This window comes from Melitaea cinxia, chromosome 17, assembly GCF_905220565.1.
Source record: "Melitaea cinxia chromosome 17, ilMelCinx1.1, whole genome shotgun sequence".
Classification (NCBI taxonomy): domain Eukaryota; kingdom Metazoa; phylum Arthropoda; class Insecta; order Lepidoptera; family Nymphalidae; genus Melitaea; species Melitaea cinxia.
Window position 1 is genome coordinate 8,006,177 of NC_059410.1, and position 18,465 is coordinate 8,024,641.

The window sequence follows — 18,465 nt, forward strand, 5'->3', positions numbered from 1 at the left end:
TATAATCACATGAGCAGTAAACAATCAATGACTATTCTTCAACAAATCCATTGAGTTAGTATATATTTTTAGTTATTATTTTATCGTGTAATGAAAACCCCAAGTGATGTATCTTCTTGACCCCAAGTGATGTATCCGTTTATGTATATAGGTAAAAACAATTTAATATAATTATAGCCAACGTCTACAAAAACAATGCTTCTGTAGTGTGGAGGATCAAACGACTTTTTCTGAGAGCGAAAATGATTTGGACAATGGTTGGACGTCTAAATGACTTAAACAATGCTAAAAAAAATTGTGAATTACATTAATTTTAATTACTGGTAGAAACTCGTTTGTGTTGTAACAGACTGCGTGAGAAAAAGTTTTAATCTACTATACTTACATATAATTACTAACGCTGTTGCAATTAAGTATATTGCAGATATAAAGGACACAAAGTTTTAGTCACAATAATTTAAATACATTGGTTATACAATAAACATAAATACTGATTAAAAACTTAAGGAAGCCAATTTATTTTTCGTTTTTTTTAAAACAATAAGTTAATATTTTATGGATGCGTTTTCTCACAAACGAAAAAAAAATGACTTCAATAATGAATATGCATACAATTTAAAATTGCCTCATTATATTATTATCGCTACATTATAATTAAAACGTATTTTTCTTTTAATATAAAAACTAAATTCAGAAAATTTAGCTTTTTCATTTTTAATTTATTTAAACCATACATATTATTATTATTATTATTTTTTATAGAAGAGCAAGTGCGTTGCCGGCCTTTCAGATAAGAATATGCTCTCTTTTTTTAACCGACTTCCAAAAAAGGAGGAGGTTCTCAATTCGACTGTATTTTTTTTTTTTTTTTTTTTTTATGTATGTTACATCAGAACTTTTGACCGGGTAGACCGATTTCGACAAATTTTGCTTTAATCGAAAGGTGGTGTGTGCCAATTGGTCCCATTTAAATTTATTTGAGATCTAACAACTACTTTTCGAGTATATCTAATAATGCGTTTTTACTTGACGCTTTTTTTGTCGACCTACGTTGTATTATACCGCATAACTTTCTACTGGATGTACCGATTTTGATAATTCTTTTTTTGTTGGAAAGGGGATATCCCTAGTTTGGTACCGTGATAAGGAAACCAGGATCTGATGATGGGATCCCAGAGGAATCGAGGGAAACTCTCGAAAATCCGTAATAACTTTTTACTGGGTGTACCGATTTTGATAATTTTAAATTTAATCGAAAGCTGGTGTTTATTATGTGGTCACATATAAATTTTATCGAGATCTGATAACTACTTTTTGAGTAATCTTTGATAACGCGTAGTTGCTTGACTATTTTTTCGTCGATCTACGTTGTATTACTTGTCGATGTAATTGAAGTCGGTTTTTTTTTTCGTTTGCGAGCAAACACAATTATTTTAAAGGTCCCTATGTCGTATCGGGTCGGGAACACCGTAGGTGGTAGCTGGTTCCATAAAGTGGTCGTGCGTGGCAGGAAATGGGGCAAAAATCGTGCTGTGGTAGACCTCCGGACATCGAGGTAATGTGGGTGAAATTTGGAATTTTGACGCGATGTTCGGTGGTGGAATTTAGCTGTAGGTACTAATCCGAACAATTCCTCAAAACACTCCCCGTGGGAGATACGGTAGAAGATGCAGAGTGACCCGACATCTCTACGCAGCGCCAAAGAATCGAGCCGATCGGAAAAAATCGTCGCCGACGATTCTAGCTGCTCGGCGGGAGTGCCTTCAAATTCGAGAGGAACGACGAAGGGTGGTTTTTTAGCGGTAAACGCTAAATATAATTATTTATATATCATTATAGCATATTAGCGCACTATTTGTAAAATAGTATTATTTAGCTTTAACTTTTTTACTTTTTTTGATACAAAAATATGCATCATACTCGGTCGCATACAAGTTAAAGTAAATGACGATCAAATAAACTGAGGTTTTCGAGCAGAACTGAATTCCGATTTAAATAGCGTGGCACATAGTTTCGAAGTCGGCTCGAAAGTAGCGTAGAGCGTAGACATATTAATACGAATAAAGCGGACGGCATAAATGATAAAAACAAATACATACGATGCATTCCGATAGGCCATTTACACTAAACAACATATAACACTGTATTCTTACTCATATCGCATTCAAGTGATTGATCAGTAAACAAAGTTATATTTAATAGAAACAATACATTAATGACCATATAATTATTATATGAAAAAGAAATAAATAAAATAGTGTTTTTACCTGATTATTTGAAAATTTTAGTACACTTCCAGCACAAAATCTCTTGCTTCTTGATACAACAAATAATATATAGGCACCTAATTTGAAAAGCTGAAAATAAATAACAATCATAGAACATCCACATTCATTCAATTTCAACTTAAATTATGGTCATAATTATAGTTAATAGTATGCCATATAGATGAATAGAATTTTTTTTTTTTTGGTATCTCATGGGAACTCATTTACGGGTGATATCCAGGACGCCTGGGTAAGCAGTCCTAAACCTTATGTCGGCTTCAGCACTTGGGGGTGCAATACCGTCCAAACCCCTGCGGGAGCCTTCAGCCGCTTTAATTGGAGGGTCCAGGATCTGCAGGCAACAGGATCCCCCCAGTGACCGGCTGGCCTCGGCAAAAAGGCCAGACTTCTCCATGAATATAGATAATAGTTAAAATATTCTATAAACACATCGCTATAAGATTTTGTTGTAAATTTAATGTTCTCATATAAGTGAATATTGTATTCTTTTTGAGAACAGAAACAGTATACAAATAATAGCAAGCAGAAGATAAATATATTAAAATTGATCCTTAATCTAGCCTTTAAAATAACACTAGCACTTCTTATAAGAAGGCAATAAAATATTAATATTAGTTGTTTTTATGTTTTGTACCTTCCAAGTATATGAATCATTCCACTGCCTCACTAGTTCATCAGCTCTGATGTCTTTCCATGTTATAAATCTATGGAATGGTTTCCCAGTACTTCGAGACCAAGTTATGAACGTACTCCTTTGTGTTGATATTCCCATAGCAGTAACTTGTTTAGCCGTGAGCTTTGCATCTACAATTTTTTTAGAATACATACACATTTTCATACATTCATAATATATAATATATATTCATAATTTTTATTTAGGAAGCTAGGGCAACTTTAGAAAATTTCAACTAATAAAATAAATATAACTCTAATAAAATAAATATACATTAGAAAAAGTGGTACTTTTTACCTTTTTATTATAGGAATTTATATAAAAATAAGATTTATAAGTTTATACCATATCAAACATTTTTACTATTATTTATCATCTATGTGTATAAATAAAATTGAAGTGTTTGTCAAAATAACTGTTTATTCGAGAGCATATAGATATTAACATGATACTAAAACACTAAGAAACGATTTTAAAAATTTTGACTGCTTGTCTTTCTTTCTGGACGTCCAGACTAATCTCTGGAACCGATATTTATGGGCACAGGTTATGGTGCAACATATAGGCTACTTTTTATCCCCGAATCTGACCGCATTAACCAAAAAAAACTGCAATACACCCCGAACAAGTACCTAACGCCCAGATATATAGATATGTAATAAACAATTTTTTTTTTAAATATGACTATTTTCACAATTAAAACAACTAAAATCTCAAAATAAGATAAAAAAAGAAATAGCATTATATATCAACATTGTACATCATAATATTATTGATTAATGAATTTAATAAGAAAATCTAAAATTTTAGTAATTATATACCATTAAAAAGTGTAATAACTATTATTACTAATTGATTAATAATTTTTGGAAAAAAACAGGCAAATAGCTTAAACACGAAATGTCTTTATAAAAATTAAATATAATAAAATAATTTACAAAATAATTTATGTCCTTCAAGCTAAATCTATGTTTAAATATGTTTATTTTTTCTATTTATTTTTAAAATACTTATCTATATAAGATATTTTAGAAGACATATTTTAAACTTACTCTGCAAACAAGATTTCACAACACCAACTACAGATGTCCATAATTCATCAGGATCAATTTCCACATACCCAGATTTAGGATAATGAAGGATTACCTTAAATTTCATAACATTATTTTTTACAAAATAACACACTATTATTCAATAATTGTATAAAATATCAGAAATCAACAGATTTTTAAAAACGACTTATTATTTATAAATTAAATTACGCACTGTCTACATAAAATAGTTAAATAGGAATTTTTTATTCAATTAACAATAACTAGATCTTCTAAAGACACGACACTTTCACTTTTATGTACATTATAATGCAATACGAAATGCAATAATATAAAATAAGATCTAAAAAACAGTTTTAGGTGTTTAAATATAAAACCAGGAAATACCTGGTCCACAGCTTTGCCTACAATTTCTGTTCTGGAATTGTAAATAAACGACCTAATTGTTGTAGTACCTATATCTAAGGATAATATATATTTTTCCTCCATAATTACAAGTATCTTCGGCAGAAATCTTACACTTACACTGCTCACACTAGCTAGCAAATCTAGCAATGACTTTATTTACATTTACTGGCAATGGTCTCAAACGTCATAGTGCGAAGTCGGTAGAGCAGCCCACTGAAATCGGTACTCAAAATCGGCATATGACAAAAAAATACATTATAGTATGCAATAACATTCATACATTTATAGACAAAGAAAAAACAACTAACAGTCGTTGTCAACTAACTTACATCAAAGACTTTGAAATATTTATTGGCAGATTTCTTTTTTTAGGTCACTTCTAATCCATTGAATATTAAATAAACGCTTAAATAAATAAATACGTCACACTGAACGGAAACACAAAAAATACACAAGCCCAGACCATTATAAACATCTATATGGCCAAAACGAATGATTGTCATGTGCAGGCCGTGTTGCTCTATGTGTGCAGGGATCGAACCTGCGACCGCAAGCGCAACAGCCAGTGTTGTAACAGTTGCGCCAACGCATTGTCAAATATGTTTTAGGCTACCCTATTTTTGGACCGCAGTTCCTTATGGGGTATTGCGGAGGGGTATCCCAGCCTGCAAAAGAGTCTGTAACGTTAAATAAAACATTTAAGATTCTTATATATACTCATAAATGATGGTTATACAGTGTTTAATGTATAATCTACGCATAGAGCAACACGGAGGGGAGTAGCCATTGCGTCTGCTACCGATACAAAACTTTCTGTCATTTTTTGCGGGGGGAAATTACACACATGCACACTTTATCTAATTCCCACATAAAAATAATCGTCTATCACTACGAAACTCACACATACTAAATTAAAATTACACTTACATTTTTCACACACACATAGATACATTCTGTGTCATTACAGTATAATGACACGCCGCAACTACACTGACAAGTTGCTTACACCCGTTGTTGTTACAACTGTCGATATCCATCATCGATAAATTCAAGTACTCGGTTAGGGAAATAAGGTTTTTAAAGTGATACAAAGGTAAGATGTTATTATAAAAATAGACTTAATTTATTATATACTACAAATCAAACATCTTCATGTAAAATGTACGATTATAAAGAGTAAAGATTTGATTGTTTGTTTGTTAGCATTGAATAGGCTCTGAAACTACTGGACCGATTCAAAAAATTATTTCACCGTTGAGAAGCTACACTATCCTTGAGCGACATAGGTTATACTATATTTTTAAAAATATTAGGGATCCTTACTAAAACTCCAATAATGTAACCCGAGGGATAAAAAATAACCTAAAAAATTCCTTACATTGCGTACGCTGCAAAAACTAATGATAATAGAAATATATAATGTAGTAAGACTTTGTACAACACATCATTATCTACAATAATTGTATTTGCTCGCAAACGAAAACAAAACTGACTTCAATTACATCGACAAGTAATACAATATACGTAATATATACGCGTTATCAAAGGTTACTCAAAAAGTTGTTATCAGATCTCGATGAAATTTAAACACGACCACATGATAAACATCAGCTTTCTGTTAAATTAAAAATCATCAAAATCGGTTCACCCAGTCAAAAGTTCTAAAGTAACATACATAAAAAAATACAGTCGCATTGAGAACCTCCCCTTTTTGGAACTCAGTTAAAAAGTGTCGTGACAGCCTATGTCTAACTATTATAATTATGTCACAATAAACGATTTAAAGTTAACATACATTTTGAGGAGTTGATGATGTTCACGGTGATGTCAACGAATCGGGAGTAGGGAGCGTAACACTAATGGCATCATAAGATGATAGCTTGTCATCTGCTAGATTGAATGATTTGTTGATGACTCTGAAAGGATGGACATTGTTAATTTTCAAAGTTGATAAATCTAAGCTTCATTTCACTACTATGACTAAGGTGAACCATATCTTGATTACCTTGTACGTGAGACAAAAAAAAAACTTACGGGACAAAAACGGTGTGGCGTTAGTGTTGGTTTTGTGCCCTCGACTAATCCTTCTATTGTTCGCCAACACTTGAAAGTTAGTGGTATTGATATGATCTGAACAAATTACACTATTTTTTGTAGGCGTCCAGGTTAATCTGTTATTACCATTTTTTTCCACGTATCCCTTAAATTTGGATTTTTAGAAAACCTGCCAAATTTTTATATAAAACATTATGGTAGAAGTTCACATTAAGTAATTCTAGTAAAATGTATTAATACTCATAATACGTGTATTATATTTAATTTAATGCAATTTTTCTTATATAACTATGTTTATTAAAAAAAGCTAGCAATATAATATTTTAAATAAATCAAAATCTCAAAAATGTCTGTCTCCTCTTTTGCCTTTGCCGTTTTTATTGATAACCATCTACAAACAAACCGGTAACAACACTATCGCTCGGCGACAGTGACTTCTCGGAAATAGACTCCGATCAGTCGCTCGACCGATCCGCATATTGTATGCGGGCGAGCGGCCTGTGTTGCTAAACAAATCGAGTCAACACGAACGATAATATTTGTAATTTTTAAGTTTAAAAAAGGTTTAAAAGAAGTATACAAGTAATAATGTGATTAAAAAATACTTACGTATGAAAGGTAACGCCATGTTTTAGTAAATTTGACGTGGCAGATCTTTTTTTGCAGCAAAAAACAGAATAATTTGGCATTTTTTGAAAGACGTTGATTCAATCGCGCAACTAGATTTAGTCTAGTGATCAGTGCGGCTGCAACTAGTTTTATTGTTTGCATATGGCCATTTGGCCTTATACCTTGACAGAGGGAAACGCCTGTACATGGCTACTCCCCTCCGTGTTGCTCTTTGAATCTACGTGATGACTGTTATTCTTAGTGCAGTTTTCTATTACTATTATATAGTTTGATAATTATTATATATTTTTACGAGCTGGGCCTCGTGGTTTCACCCACGTTGATTACCCAATTGAGTACCCAGAACCACTTCGATCGGAAGGTCAAAGTGGTTCTGGGCACTCAACTGATTCCACTCTAACAAGTAGCTGTTAAAACATTCCAACGCTCCAAACCTTCCAATCCTCTTATTTCTAGTCCGTCAAGTTGATCAGGTCAAGGAACACGCCCAAGAAACGCTTATTTTATTCAAAAACAGATGACACAATATTGGAAAACAGTATTCTCTGTAGACACTGTAGACTGTTCATCTACCAGTGATTAATTTATTAGCTTCTAAATAAGAAATGAGTCTCCTGTTAACTAATTTGTCTAGCAGTTATGAAAAAAACTGTAAGCAAGGATATTGGTAGTTAATTATATGGTTGTGCTTTTGTCACCATTTATGTGTTGCTGTTAGATATATATATGTCTGATTCCATCTTAGCTCCGGCGCTGCGGGGAGTACCACTGATGCTCCGTTCCGCAACTTTGATAAGTTATTAAATAACTATTATAAAATAACTTGTAAAATGTGAAAATTACGTGTGAAATGTGAAAATAATGTGTGGAATGTGAAAGAAATACTTGTGAAATGTGAAAATGAAGTGAGAGAGCTGCGAAATTCTTCTTCTAATCTTAAAAATTTAACCATGGATATCTCCATAACCACAGGGTTCCGAAGTGTGGCAGTAGTACCGGGGGTAGCGTCGACCACCCTCCCTCCACCCCTTTGTCCCAAAATCCAGAAATTCAATGGTTCTTAATCTAAGACTTTACCCAGGTGACTTAGGGATAACACAGTTCCACTACCATCTTGGAACTTATAAAGCCGACCGATGGCGGGATAACTATCTAACTGCTGACTTTGAAATATACATTCCGAAAACAGGCAGCAGTGCTTTCAGTGTGACAAAGCCAGTCCTGCGGCCAAAACCAACCCGCCTGTCCAGCGTAGTGACTACGAGCAAAACTTATGAATTCACGCTATTTTTGTCGCGATCTTGTGGAGACCTACGTCTAGTAGTGAACTGCAATAGGCTGAAGTGATTGATAATGATTGATGTGTGTTAATGGATTAATTATGGAATTCTTAAGCTGTTTGATCATTGATAGTGAATACCCGTCAACTTCAGAAGAATGACCTGTCTTAAGAATATATATAATATTTTTAACTTCAGCTTCATAAAAATAGAATCAACAGGAGATTTTTTTAATGACATTGCAAGCGACTCTTGAGTGACAGCAAGCTTGGGCAGAAAAACTTGCACTAAGCCTTTTTCAATATTGACGAAATACTCATTGCAATGATTGATCTCTGAAACTTTGTCTTGTTTTATTAACAGTAACTCAAGCGAGCCTATACGCATTTTATTTATAATATATTTTTAATTGTTTTCCAAAGTTTTTAGGGTTGTTCTTATTGGTGAACAGTGTCTGTACATCTTATCGGTTTTGAGTCTGTAGGGAAAGTTATTTAAAAAAAAAATTCTGTACTATTTGTATGTTATGTGAATTATTTCGTTATCAGGATGATTCCGAGCTATTAGGTGAAGACAATTTTTCCTTTTTGGCACCATGTAAGTCAGGCCAGGGTTTCAAAATTCATTTGTAGTGGGTAATAGTTATTTTATTTTTAGAATTTTCTTTAATAATTTTTCCTTAGGTTACCATTAAGATTTACAATGCATCATTTACATCTTTGTTGCCAATTTAGGTAGCTTTTACATCTTTGTTGCCAATTTAGGTAGCTTTAGTTTTTATTCGGGTGCGTTTCGTATTTGGTCTTAATTGTCAAATATGAAAATTTTCTACTGATATGATGTCCTATCGAAATACCGAAACCCAAATATTTTTAATAATTATCCTGATTTTTCTATCGATCTTACACATCAAGCTGCAAATTAGACTATTTTTTATTCTCGAACGTGAGCATACTAGATACATAATACATTTATGGAGTAAAGGGGGCCTCAAAAAGGTCAACCAATAAATGTTTAATAATGCCTTTCATGTTAATAACACTTTTAGTGTTTATTATTATTACTGATTGAGTATTGTAATTTTTTTTTCTCATTTGCCGATTTTAGGCACAAATCTAACGATTTTAGTGGGCCCAAGGAATTTATAGTGGGCCACTCTACCGATCCGCACTATGACGTTCGAGACTATTGTTGGCAACACAAAATTACTGTCTGACAGGCAGGCGCGTTTTAGTTCTATGAGCGCAGAAAATTGTGATGTAAAAAGAGAAGAATAAATGTTTGTTAACCACCATGGCGAATCCTAGAAAATTTAGTGAAAAAATCGCCCTTCACAATCAAAAGCAGGCTGAAGAAACAGCCGCTTTTGAAAAAATAATGCGTGAAGTTTCCGACGCAACCAATAAGGTATGTCGCGGGTCGCCTATTTACTCAGGCAATCGCTTCCTGGCCGTCAAATGTGCTAGCCGACGTAAACAATAATCATTTTAATATTGCGACTCAATTACTTGCTACTATTAATCTCACATAAATGAATAAGAAATAACGTTACCGTTTATTCAGTTCTCGTAATAATTAAGAACTGTCATTGTCGAAATTGTTTTATTATTGTATATCATTTGCACACTCCAAACAATAACGAGATTAAGAATATGAACAGTCGAAGGTTACTGTTCATAAATGATATAATATATATTTTTTGGGCACCAATTACTATACGATATTTCATTCACTATTTGTAAGCTTTCAATATATCTGCCTAATGCATACAACCCAAGCTTAATATATATGTAAGATTATTTTTATGTTAATAAATTCTTATGACTATTATTCATTTGCATGATTATAAATATTCTTTAATTGAAAATTATCACTTATGATTATAATTGACATGTCAATATAATATGTGTGAAATAATCCTAGAGCAGTGCTGTACCAGCTATTTAATTAAGTTTGTAAGGAATTATTCTTAACTCGTATGTGACATTTGGAAAATACTAGTATGAATTTATTTTGTAAGTACTAAAATAAGTGCTTTTCACATTGTTTAGAAATAAAAATCTTATACATGGTATCAGACCATTTGTTGAGGAATGGTGGTTACAGGTTAACTCTAGTAGTCGACGTGCCAAAGTCAAAGCCCCTCCTGAGCCAGAAGTTGTTGAAATCCTTGTACAAACACAACAAGGCTTGGGTACATTTCGGAGTGGTTCACTTCCTAATGTGGCAGCTCCTGAGCCACCTACAACAAAGCCGGAAGTCACAAAGGTTCCACAATTTGGAATCTGCTTTTTCAAATCCTCATATTATTTGGAGATCTATTTATTCTTCTTAGTTTATAGTAGTGCTCAGTAGTAGTTTATTTTCAAAATTTATTAGCAATTTTTATTATTGATTTTTTGAATGTCTACAAATATAGATTTTTTTTCAGCTTAAATATTTAAAAATATATATATACTCTGCATGCACAGGTATTTAAAATATTATTTGAGAATAAAATACATTTTATTTAAAATACAAATATCCTATCACTTTGTGAGTTAAAAGTAACAAAAAATAATTTATCAACCTTATTAACTATTATTATGTATAATATTAAGTCGTAAACCTTGAATCAGCAGTTGAAGCAGTAAGCTTTGACATAAATAAGTTTTTGTAACATATGTTGTTTAAATTGCAAGTTTCGTGATATGTTTATTTTATAAAGTAGTAACAATAACATTTAATTTGAACCTTATACATATGTGCTAGCTGACCCCCGCAAACATTGTTTTGCTATATATTTTATTACCCCTTAAATCCCCCCTGCCCTTATAACTTAGAGGTATAAAAAATAGTTGTTGGCTGATTCTCAAACCTAACCGATATGCACATAAAACTTCATAAAAATCGGTCCAGCCATTTCAGAGGAGTATGGTAACTAAAAACACGAGAATTTTAAATATAAGATATAATTATACTGTCTTATGTGCTACAAAAAGTGGAAAAATAACTTTCCAAGTACTTAAGTTACTAATAAGTGAATATGACAAAATACCAAAATCATTCAGTTAGATGATAAATGGCATTGAATAATTTTTAACTTTAAAGTAATTATTTATGTTCATATTTAAAGAAATGTTGTTGACAGCCAAACTTTGATCTCAAAAATAAATTTATTAATTTACAATCTTCCTCTTGAATAAATGAATTATTGATGTGTATCAACAAAGTTGGTACAAAATGTTATCGATGCTTGTGAATTATAGTATTATTTACTGCATGAATATTTTTTGAATGAGTGCATGTTTAAATTTCTGTTCTATATAATTTAAACCTTACATAATTTTGTTAATGTTATTAATACATTAACAAAATTATGTAATTTTGCTATGTCATTTAGGGCCTGTTTCACCAGTTGGGACAACACTATTTGAAGAATGACTGTATCCAACAAATAAGTCTTATGATATGTTATTTTTTTACCATTAAATTTGCATATGTGAAGTTGTGGTTGATTAATTGAGGAAAAACAGGTCTTAATGGCCTATTCTACCTCTTGTTGTTAAAGTTTATTCACAACTTACTTGCAGGATAAACTTTATCCACAACTTGTGGAACCGGCCATCAATAAATTATCTAGAACTAGATATTCAATTAGCTATATACAAATTACTTTTTAAATGTTATGGCATGTTCCATATCTAAAAAGTGATTTGTGTTACAATTTTAAAAATGTATCTTTAGTTTAAGTACTGTAAGGAATATTTTTCTTTATTTGTACTGATATATTTACAATTTTTTATTTAACTATACATATGAAGTTTATCATGTAATGATTAATGTTTTGGAATATTAAAAAGCTAGTTTTATAATTTATCTACTTATCAATTGTTTGGAATAGCATCATATCATGAGTCATTAATTACTGCAGTATTTTTATCCTAATTCAATTATCTTATTAACAATATTAAATATATGTTATTAACCTACTTTAAAAAAAAGGAAGAGGTTCTCAATTTCACTGTTTTTTTGTAATGTATATTTAGTCAGAGTTTTTGACTGGTTGGACCAAATGCGATTTTTTTTAATCGAAAAGTTGTGCATTTCATATGGTCCTATTTAAATTTAATTGTGATCTGATTAGTACTTTTTAAGTAATCTTTGAATGCATATATACTTGACTACTTTTAGTCCAGCTTCGTTGTATTACTTGTCGATGTAATTGAAGTCTGTTTTTTTTCGTTTGTGAGCAAACACATTTATAGATAGAATTCAGTAAGTAGTAAAAAAGTATGGTTAAAATAATACTTAATTGAAAAATTTGTAGAATTATATTATTTAGTGACAATTAAAGAATCAATCTTTTTTTTTTGTTTTATATTATTTGTGTTGCGGACTAATAAAATTGGCTATGTTTTTAATACATATGTTATTTTGTCAATAGCCTGAAGAAACTCCACTAGTGTCCCCATATGGTATCAGTGGCAGAAGTGGGGGTACATCACCAACCCCCCGGTCACCAGGACAAAGAGGGCGGGCCTCGTCATCAGTGGGACCTATGCGACGGCCAGCAGATCGGAAACATGACACCAGCCCATATGGAAGTACTGCATATCTCAGGTAAAATAGAATTTCTAAATATCTCATCTATTGATACACTCTTTAAGACAATATTTTTGATTTTATTTTTGTTAATTGCTAGTAATAATGTAGTCCTAATGGTTGATTATGATAGTGTTAATAAAACATTATAGTACCCGAAATCAAGTAGTCACAATTTTAAGAAAAATAAAATTAATGAAAGAAAAATAATATTTTAGAAAACTAGTAAAATACATAGTAATTAAAAAATAGCAAATGTGTTAAAAAATATAAAACATGCTTTACGATAATTTTGGCTATCAAATGGAGTTTCGCTCCATAAAAGCGTCCGACTCGCACTTGCTGGTTTTTCCTCTAAATGTTTTTTTTTTACAATTTAGAAATGAAATGAATGAAAATTTGCTTATAACAAAAAGCAAAATCTCACTGTCATACAATATACGCTGCTTACTGTTGTATATAATATGTTTTAAATGATTTGTAATTATCATTTACGAATAAAAGAATTATATATTGCAAAAACAAGAATTAGTAAAGTCGTAACTAGTTTCCACTAGTTGTTTCTATATTGATGAATTAATATTTATCGAACTCGTTTTTAATTTTACGCTTGATGGATACGATATATAAATATAGGCAGACATGAAAATAACTTTTCAATACAATCATTTTAGATATATTTTAATACTAGCAATACCCGTGCGAATAATTCGCACTAAATAAGTTAAAAATGCAGTCAATAATGATGACGTTGTTTCAAACTTAAAGCCGTCATATATATAATTTTAATAATTAATTAATTTACAAAAACAAAAGCAAATATTATTATTTTTTAGTTGTGGATGCCGGTAGAGCAAGCAATTCTCTATAAAATGATATATAATTTATGTGGAGTAATTGTGAGATTTTTTTTTTCTAAAAAGGGAGGCAAACATCTTTAACCTTAGCGTATTAATATATATGATGATTTGGAACATTAATCTACTGAATTTATTAAATGATGAGATTTTTTTACAATAAACAGTACAATTATGAATAAAAGAACAACAATGTTACTAATTACTATGTTAATACCTATTATTAAAAAATTGGTGTAAATTTTTTCGTCTGTAGATTGGTTCAATTGTATTAGATCGTATTTTATCAAATTCGTATACGTGTAAAGTATTTTAAACTACATTTTTAATTAAAAAACGATTCTTATAAAGCTTAAGCAAATACTAACTTAAATTAATTTATTTCAAAGCTCCGTAGTATTTGATTTCGTAATATTTTGTAAATGTGAATAGTAGATAGATATCTTTCCTTAGATATCTTCCTCTCTAGATATCTTCCTCTTAACTTCCATTAGCTTCGCCCGATCAAACTTTTCGTAACGCTCTCGTCACTCTCGTGCGTAAAGAAGTTTTACTTCAAAAATTGTAACAGCAAAATTGATCAATAAAATTATTTTCACTAAGTAGCTGCGATCAAAAGACCGTGGTTGATAACTGCTAATTAATAAATTAATTCGTCACTTAAAAGATGGAACGGGTGAATCTTATTGGAACTATGTTATAGCGTACAATGGGGAGTGAAATCTTGCTCATATTTCAATCTTTGCTGAGTTTTTTCTAACTGTGGTAAGGCATAGTAGGAAATTTCCTGCTCAAAATATGGAGCAGCCCGACTGGGTTAGTACATCGACCTTACAGAAGATCACACCTAAATAATACTGTTTTCAAGCAGTGTTGTGTTCTGTCGGTGAGTAAGGTGACCAGAGCCTCCTGAGTGAGTGATCTCCTGAGGGGAATTGGGGATAGGGTCGGTAACGCGTTTGCGATGCTTCTGGTGTTGCAGACGACTAAAGGCTACGTTAATCGCTTAGGTACCATCAGGTGAGCCGTACGCTTGTTTCCCGACCTAGTTATATATTTAAAAAAAAGTTTTCCTCACAAAATTGTTTAAAAACTTAAGTATAAAACTTACTAATAAAGTAGTCCGTTAAGGATAACGTCTTTAGGAAACAAGCGTCTCCTGGAAGAAGTTCTGAATCATGAGCCATTGCGCGGGGTCGCAACGCGATATTGAATCAAATGCCAATCCTTTTCCCTAACAGGAGAATAAATCTATGCTCAACAGTGCAACATTTACATATTGTCACTTGTTCCACCGGTGTAGATTTCGATCCCGTGGAAATATCGGGATAAAAAGTAGCTTAGGTATATGTTATTCCGGATTTCCAGTTATCCACGTATTAAGTTACTAACACAATTACAATAATGACACAAAAAAATTGTGTTTGCTCGAAAACGGAAAAAACGACTTTAATTACATCGACAAGTAGACAACGTAGGTAGACGAAAAAATTGTCGAGGAAATACGCGTTATCAAAGATTACTCAAAAACTAATTATCATATTTCGATCAAATTTAAATGGACCACAAGACAAACATCAAGTTTCAATTAAAACCAGAATCATCAAAATCGGTATACCCAGTGAAAAGTTATTCGGTATTATACGGTATAGCCAGTGAAAAGTTAATCGGTATTATACAACATAAGTCGACGAAAAAATAATCAAGTAAATACGCATTATTAGATGTAACTCGAAAAGTACTTGTTAGATCGCAATTAAATTTTAACGGGACCAATTGAGACACACCACCTTACGATTTAAAAAAAAAATCATCGAAATCGGTCCCAGTCAAACGTTCTGAGGTAACATACATTAAAAAAACCAGTCAAATTGAAAACCTCCTCCTTTTTTGGAAGTCGTTTAAAAATAAATAAACAAGTAATAATAACTAAAAGAAACAACAAAAAGCAGCATTTCATTATAAATAATGTTACCTACATTTTGAATGTAACAATAGCAATGAATAGAAATGATAATAAATACATTTTTAGCATTACAAACTTTTGTATTAATTATATTAGTAAGATAGACCAGACATAATTATCTATATATTATCTAATATATAAAATTGTCGTTTCGCGGTGTTTGTAGTTAAACTCCTCCGAAACGGCTTGACCGATTCTCATAAAATTTTGTGTGCATATTAGGTAGGTCTGAGAATCGAACAACATCTATTTTTCACCCCCCTAAATGCTAAGGGTAGTCTACCCCTAACTTTTTTTAATTTTTAGATAAATAATTTTTTGTTTATGATACAACATTAAAAAAAATAGGTAAAAAAACTTTTTAAGTTAAACGGTTTTATGTTAAACATACATTGCAATGTTTAAGATAAATGTACTAAAAACCAAAAAATAATAAAATAGATACAGTCGTGGGAATTATAAACATATGCATAGACTAGACTAAAATAAAACCGTGGGGCACGTCAATTGTCTACAATCGTTGATTAAAATGTTTGTTTTGTAATGTTACACTATAATTAGGCAGTTGTTCAACCGACAACGATGGACGTGTGATAAGTAGGGCTAGAATGTGGAAACAAGCTAGCAAGCTCGATTATAAGCGAGTTTTAGGGTTTCATAGTGGTGAGCGAGTAGTACTTTTATCATATGTTTTGTCGATTAAAGACAAACTACGAGCAGTGAAACGATTCCTCGCCAGTCAGCAGTGTGAATGTCCAACGATAAACTAGTTGAAACATCTCTTTTATTTACATGGAGTGTATAACTATTGGAATTTCCATGAGCAAGAAAATAGTAAGTAATTTCCTCACCGTCTGCGGGCCAACTGCCTATTTTAACGACGAATTAAACGATTCTTCTATCGCACATTAAGTCGATAATTTGTAGACAATTGACGTGCCCCACGGTTTTATTTTAGTCTAGTCTATGCATATGTTTATAATTCCCACGACTGTATCTATTTTATTATTTTTTGGTTTTTAGTACATTTATCTTAAACATTGCAATGTATGTTTAACATAAAACCGTTTAACTTAAAAAGTTTTTTTACCTATTTTTATTTTCTAGTTTTTAGTTTTTATTTCGCATTCTGTTTAATTCATTTAGTGCTTCATTATTGCAAGGCCCATCTTAAATATTGAGGTTGTATAGTGCACTGTGTTCTTCTTATCAAGCCCTTTTATTTGATACCCATATTGGTGGGATTGATAAAAAATTGTTATCAGACATTTGGTAGCGGTGGCCAGCTTAGATTTCAATTTTGCATAGTAAATTGTATTCTACTTGTTGAGACCTTTCATTTGATACCCATGTTGATGGGATTGATAAAACCTAAGTTATCCGCCATTTTGTAGAGGCCGCCATCTTGGACTTTAATTTATAGTACATTGATTATACTGGTTGAGCATTTTCATTTGATACCCATATTGATGGGATCGATAAAACCTACGTTATCCGCCATTTTGTAGCGGCCGCCATCTTGTATTTCAATTTTTTATAGTATATTGTATTCTGCTTGTTGAGCCCTTTCATTTGATACCCATATTGATGGGATTGATAAAACCTACGTTATCCGCCATTTTGTAGCGGCCGCCATCTTGGATTTCAATTTTTTATAGTATATTGTATTCTGCTTGTTGAGCCCTTTCATTTGATACCCATATTGATGGGATTAATAAAACATGAATTATCCGCCATTTTGTAGCGGCGGCCATCTTGAATTTATAATGATAATGAATAAACATAATTGTATTGTCACCAAAATCCAAAGTGTACACAAAATTTCAGATTAATCGGTTGACAGGAAGAGGGTGAAATTTGAATTACTAAATTTGACCCAAGAATAAATAATAAATAAAAAATAAAACAAACGGGGTGAGCTAAATAAAACCGTTTAAAAATACATACAACCCTAAATTTTCAACTCTCTATGACCAACCCCTATATTTTATTTGTTTATTATGAACTTTAATTTTTTTGGCAAGATTTTTATTATATTTTTCCATGACTTAGAATAAAAAAAAATTATATTAAACTTAATTTTCCACCACTCTACGATCAACCCCTATTTTTCCAGCGCAATTTTTATTATTTATTATTTTTAATAATTTCAATTTGATCTCCTGCCTTCGCCGGTCGATAATTGATCAACTATCAATCGATCAGTTATTCCCGCTAGATGTCTACTGTTGTCACCTCTCATCCAGCAAACATCACGGAGTAGGGATGAGAATGATACTTTCATTGTAGACAACGCTTTCCCGAACATACATTAAATATATATATATGTATATATATGTTGCAGTCAAAACTCTTAACCAGTCAAAAGCACTATTGACTAGCAAAATCAGTCAGAAGTACTTTTGACCGTTTGCTTTTGTCAATAATACTTTTGACTAAAATAACAGTTAAAAGTACTTTTGCCCAATGGAGCTGGTTAAAAGTACTTTTGACTAAATGATTTCGTCAAAAGTGGTTTTGACTGGTTGTATCAGTCAAAACTCTTAAAAAGTTAACGTGGTTGATAAAAATAACGACAAACGTACATATAAACTTTTATATTACTCATTATTAGTGGAGAACGTGCTGATGTTAGAACAAAAATGAGTGACTACGAAAAGAAAGAAGGCTTT

The 18,465-nt window shown here is 31.6% G+C and overlaps 2 protein-coding genes across 2 annotated transcripts in view; one reads left to right on the top strand and one right to left on the bottom strand.

Moving 5' to 3' along the window:
• Positions 1-4,563, bottom strand: part of LOC123661746 (putative glycerol kinase 5) — a 21,045-nt gene extending 16,482 nt beyond the window's left edge. Inside the window, exons 1-4 of the mRNA XM_045596689.1 lie at positions 4,401-4,563; positions 4,014-4,107; positions 2,923-3,092; positions 2,268-2,357 (exon numbers count right to left, since the gene is read on the bottom strand). Of these exons, the coding sequence (XP_045452645.1) occupies positions 2,268-2,357; positions 2,923-3,092; positions 4,014-4,107; positions 4,401-4,502 (456 nt within the window). The 5' untranslated portion in view covers positions 4,503-4,563. The remainder of the gene's footprint in view (positions 1-2,267; positions 2,358-2,922; positions 3,093-4,013; positions 4,108-4,400) is intronic.
• Positions 4,564-9,599: 5,036 nt separating this feature from the next.
• Positions 9,600-18,465, top strand: part of LOC123661851 (CREB-regulated transcription coactivator 3) — a 41,782-nt gene continuing 32,916 nt past the window's right edge. Inside the window, exons 1-3 of the mRNA XM_045596791.1 lie at positions 9,600-9,793; positions 10,493-10,654; positions 12,813-12,988. Coding sequence (XP_045452747.1) covers positions 9,680-9,793; positions 10,493-10,654; positions 12,813-12,988 — 452 coding nt within the window. The 5' untranslated portion in view covers positions 9,600-9,679. The remainder of the gene's footprint in view (positions 9,794-10,492; positions 10,655-12,812; positions 12,989-18,465) is intronic.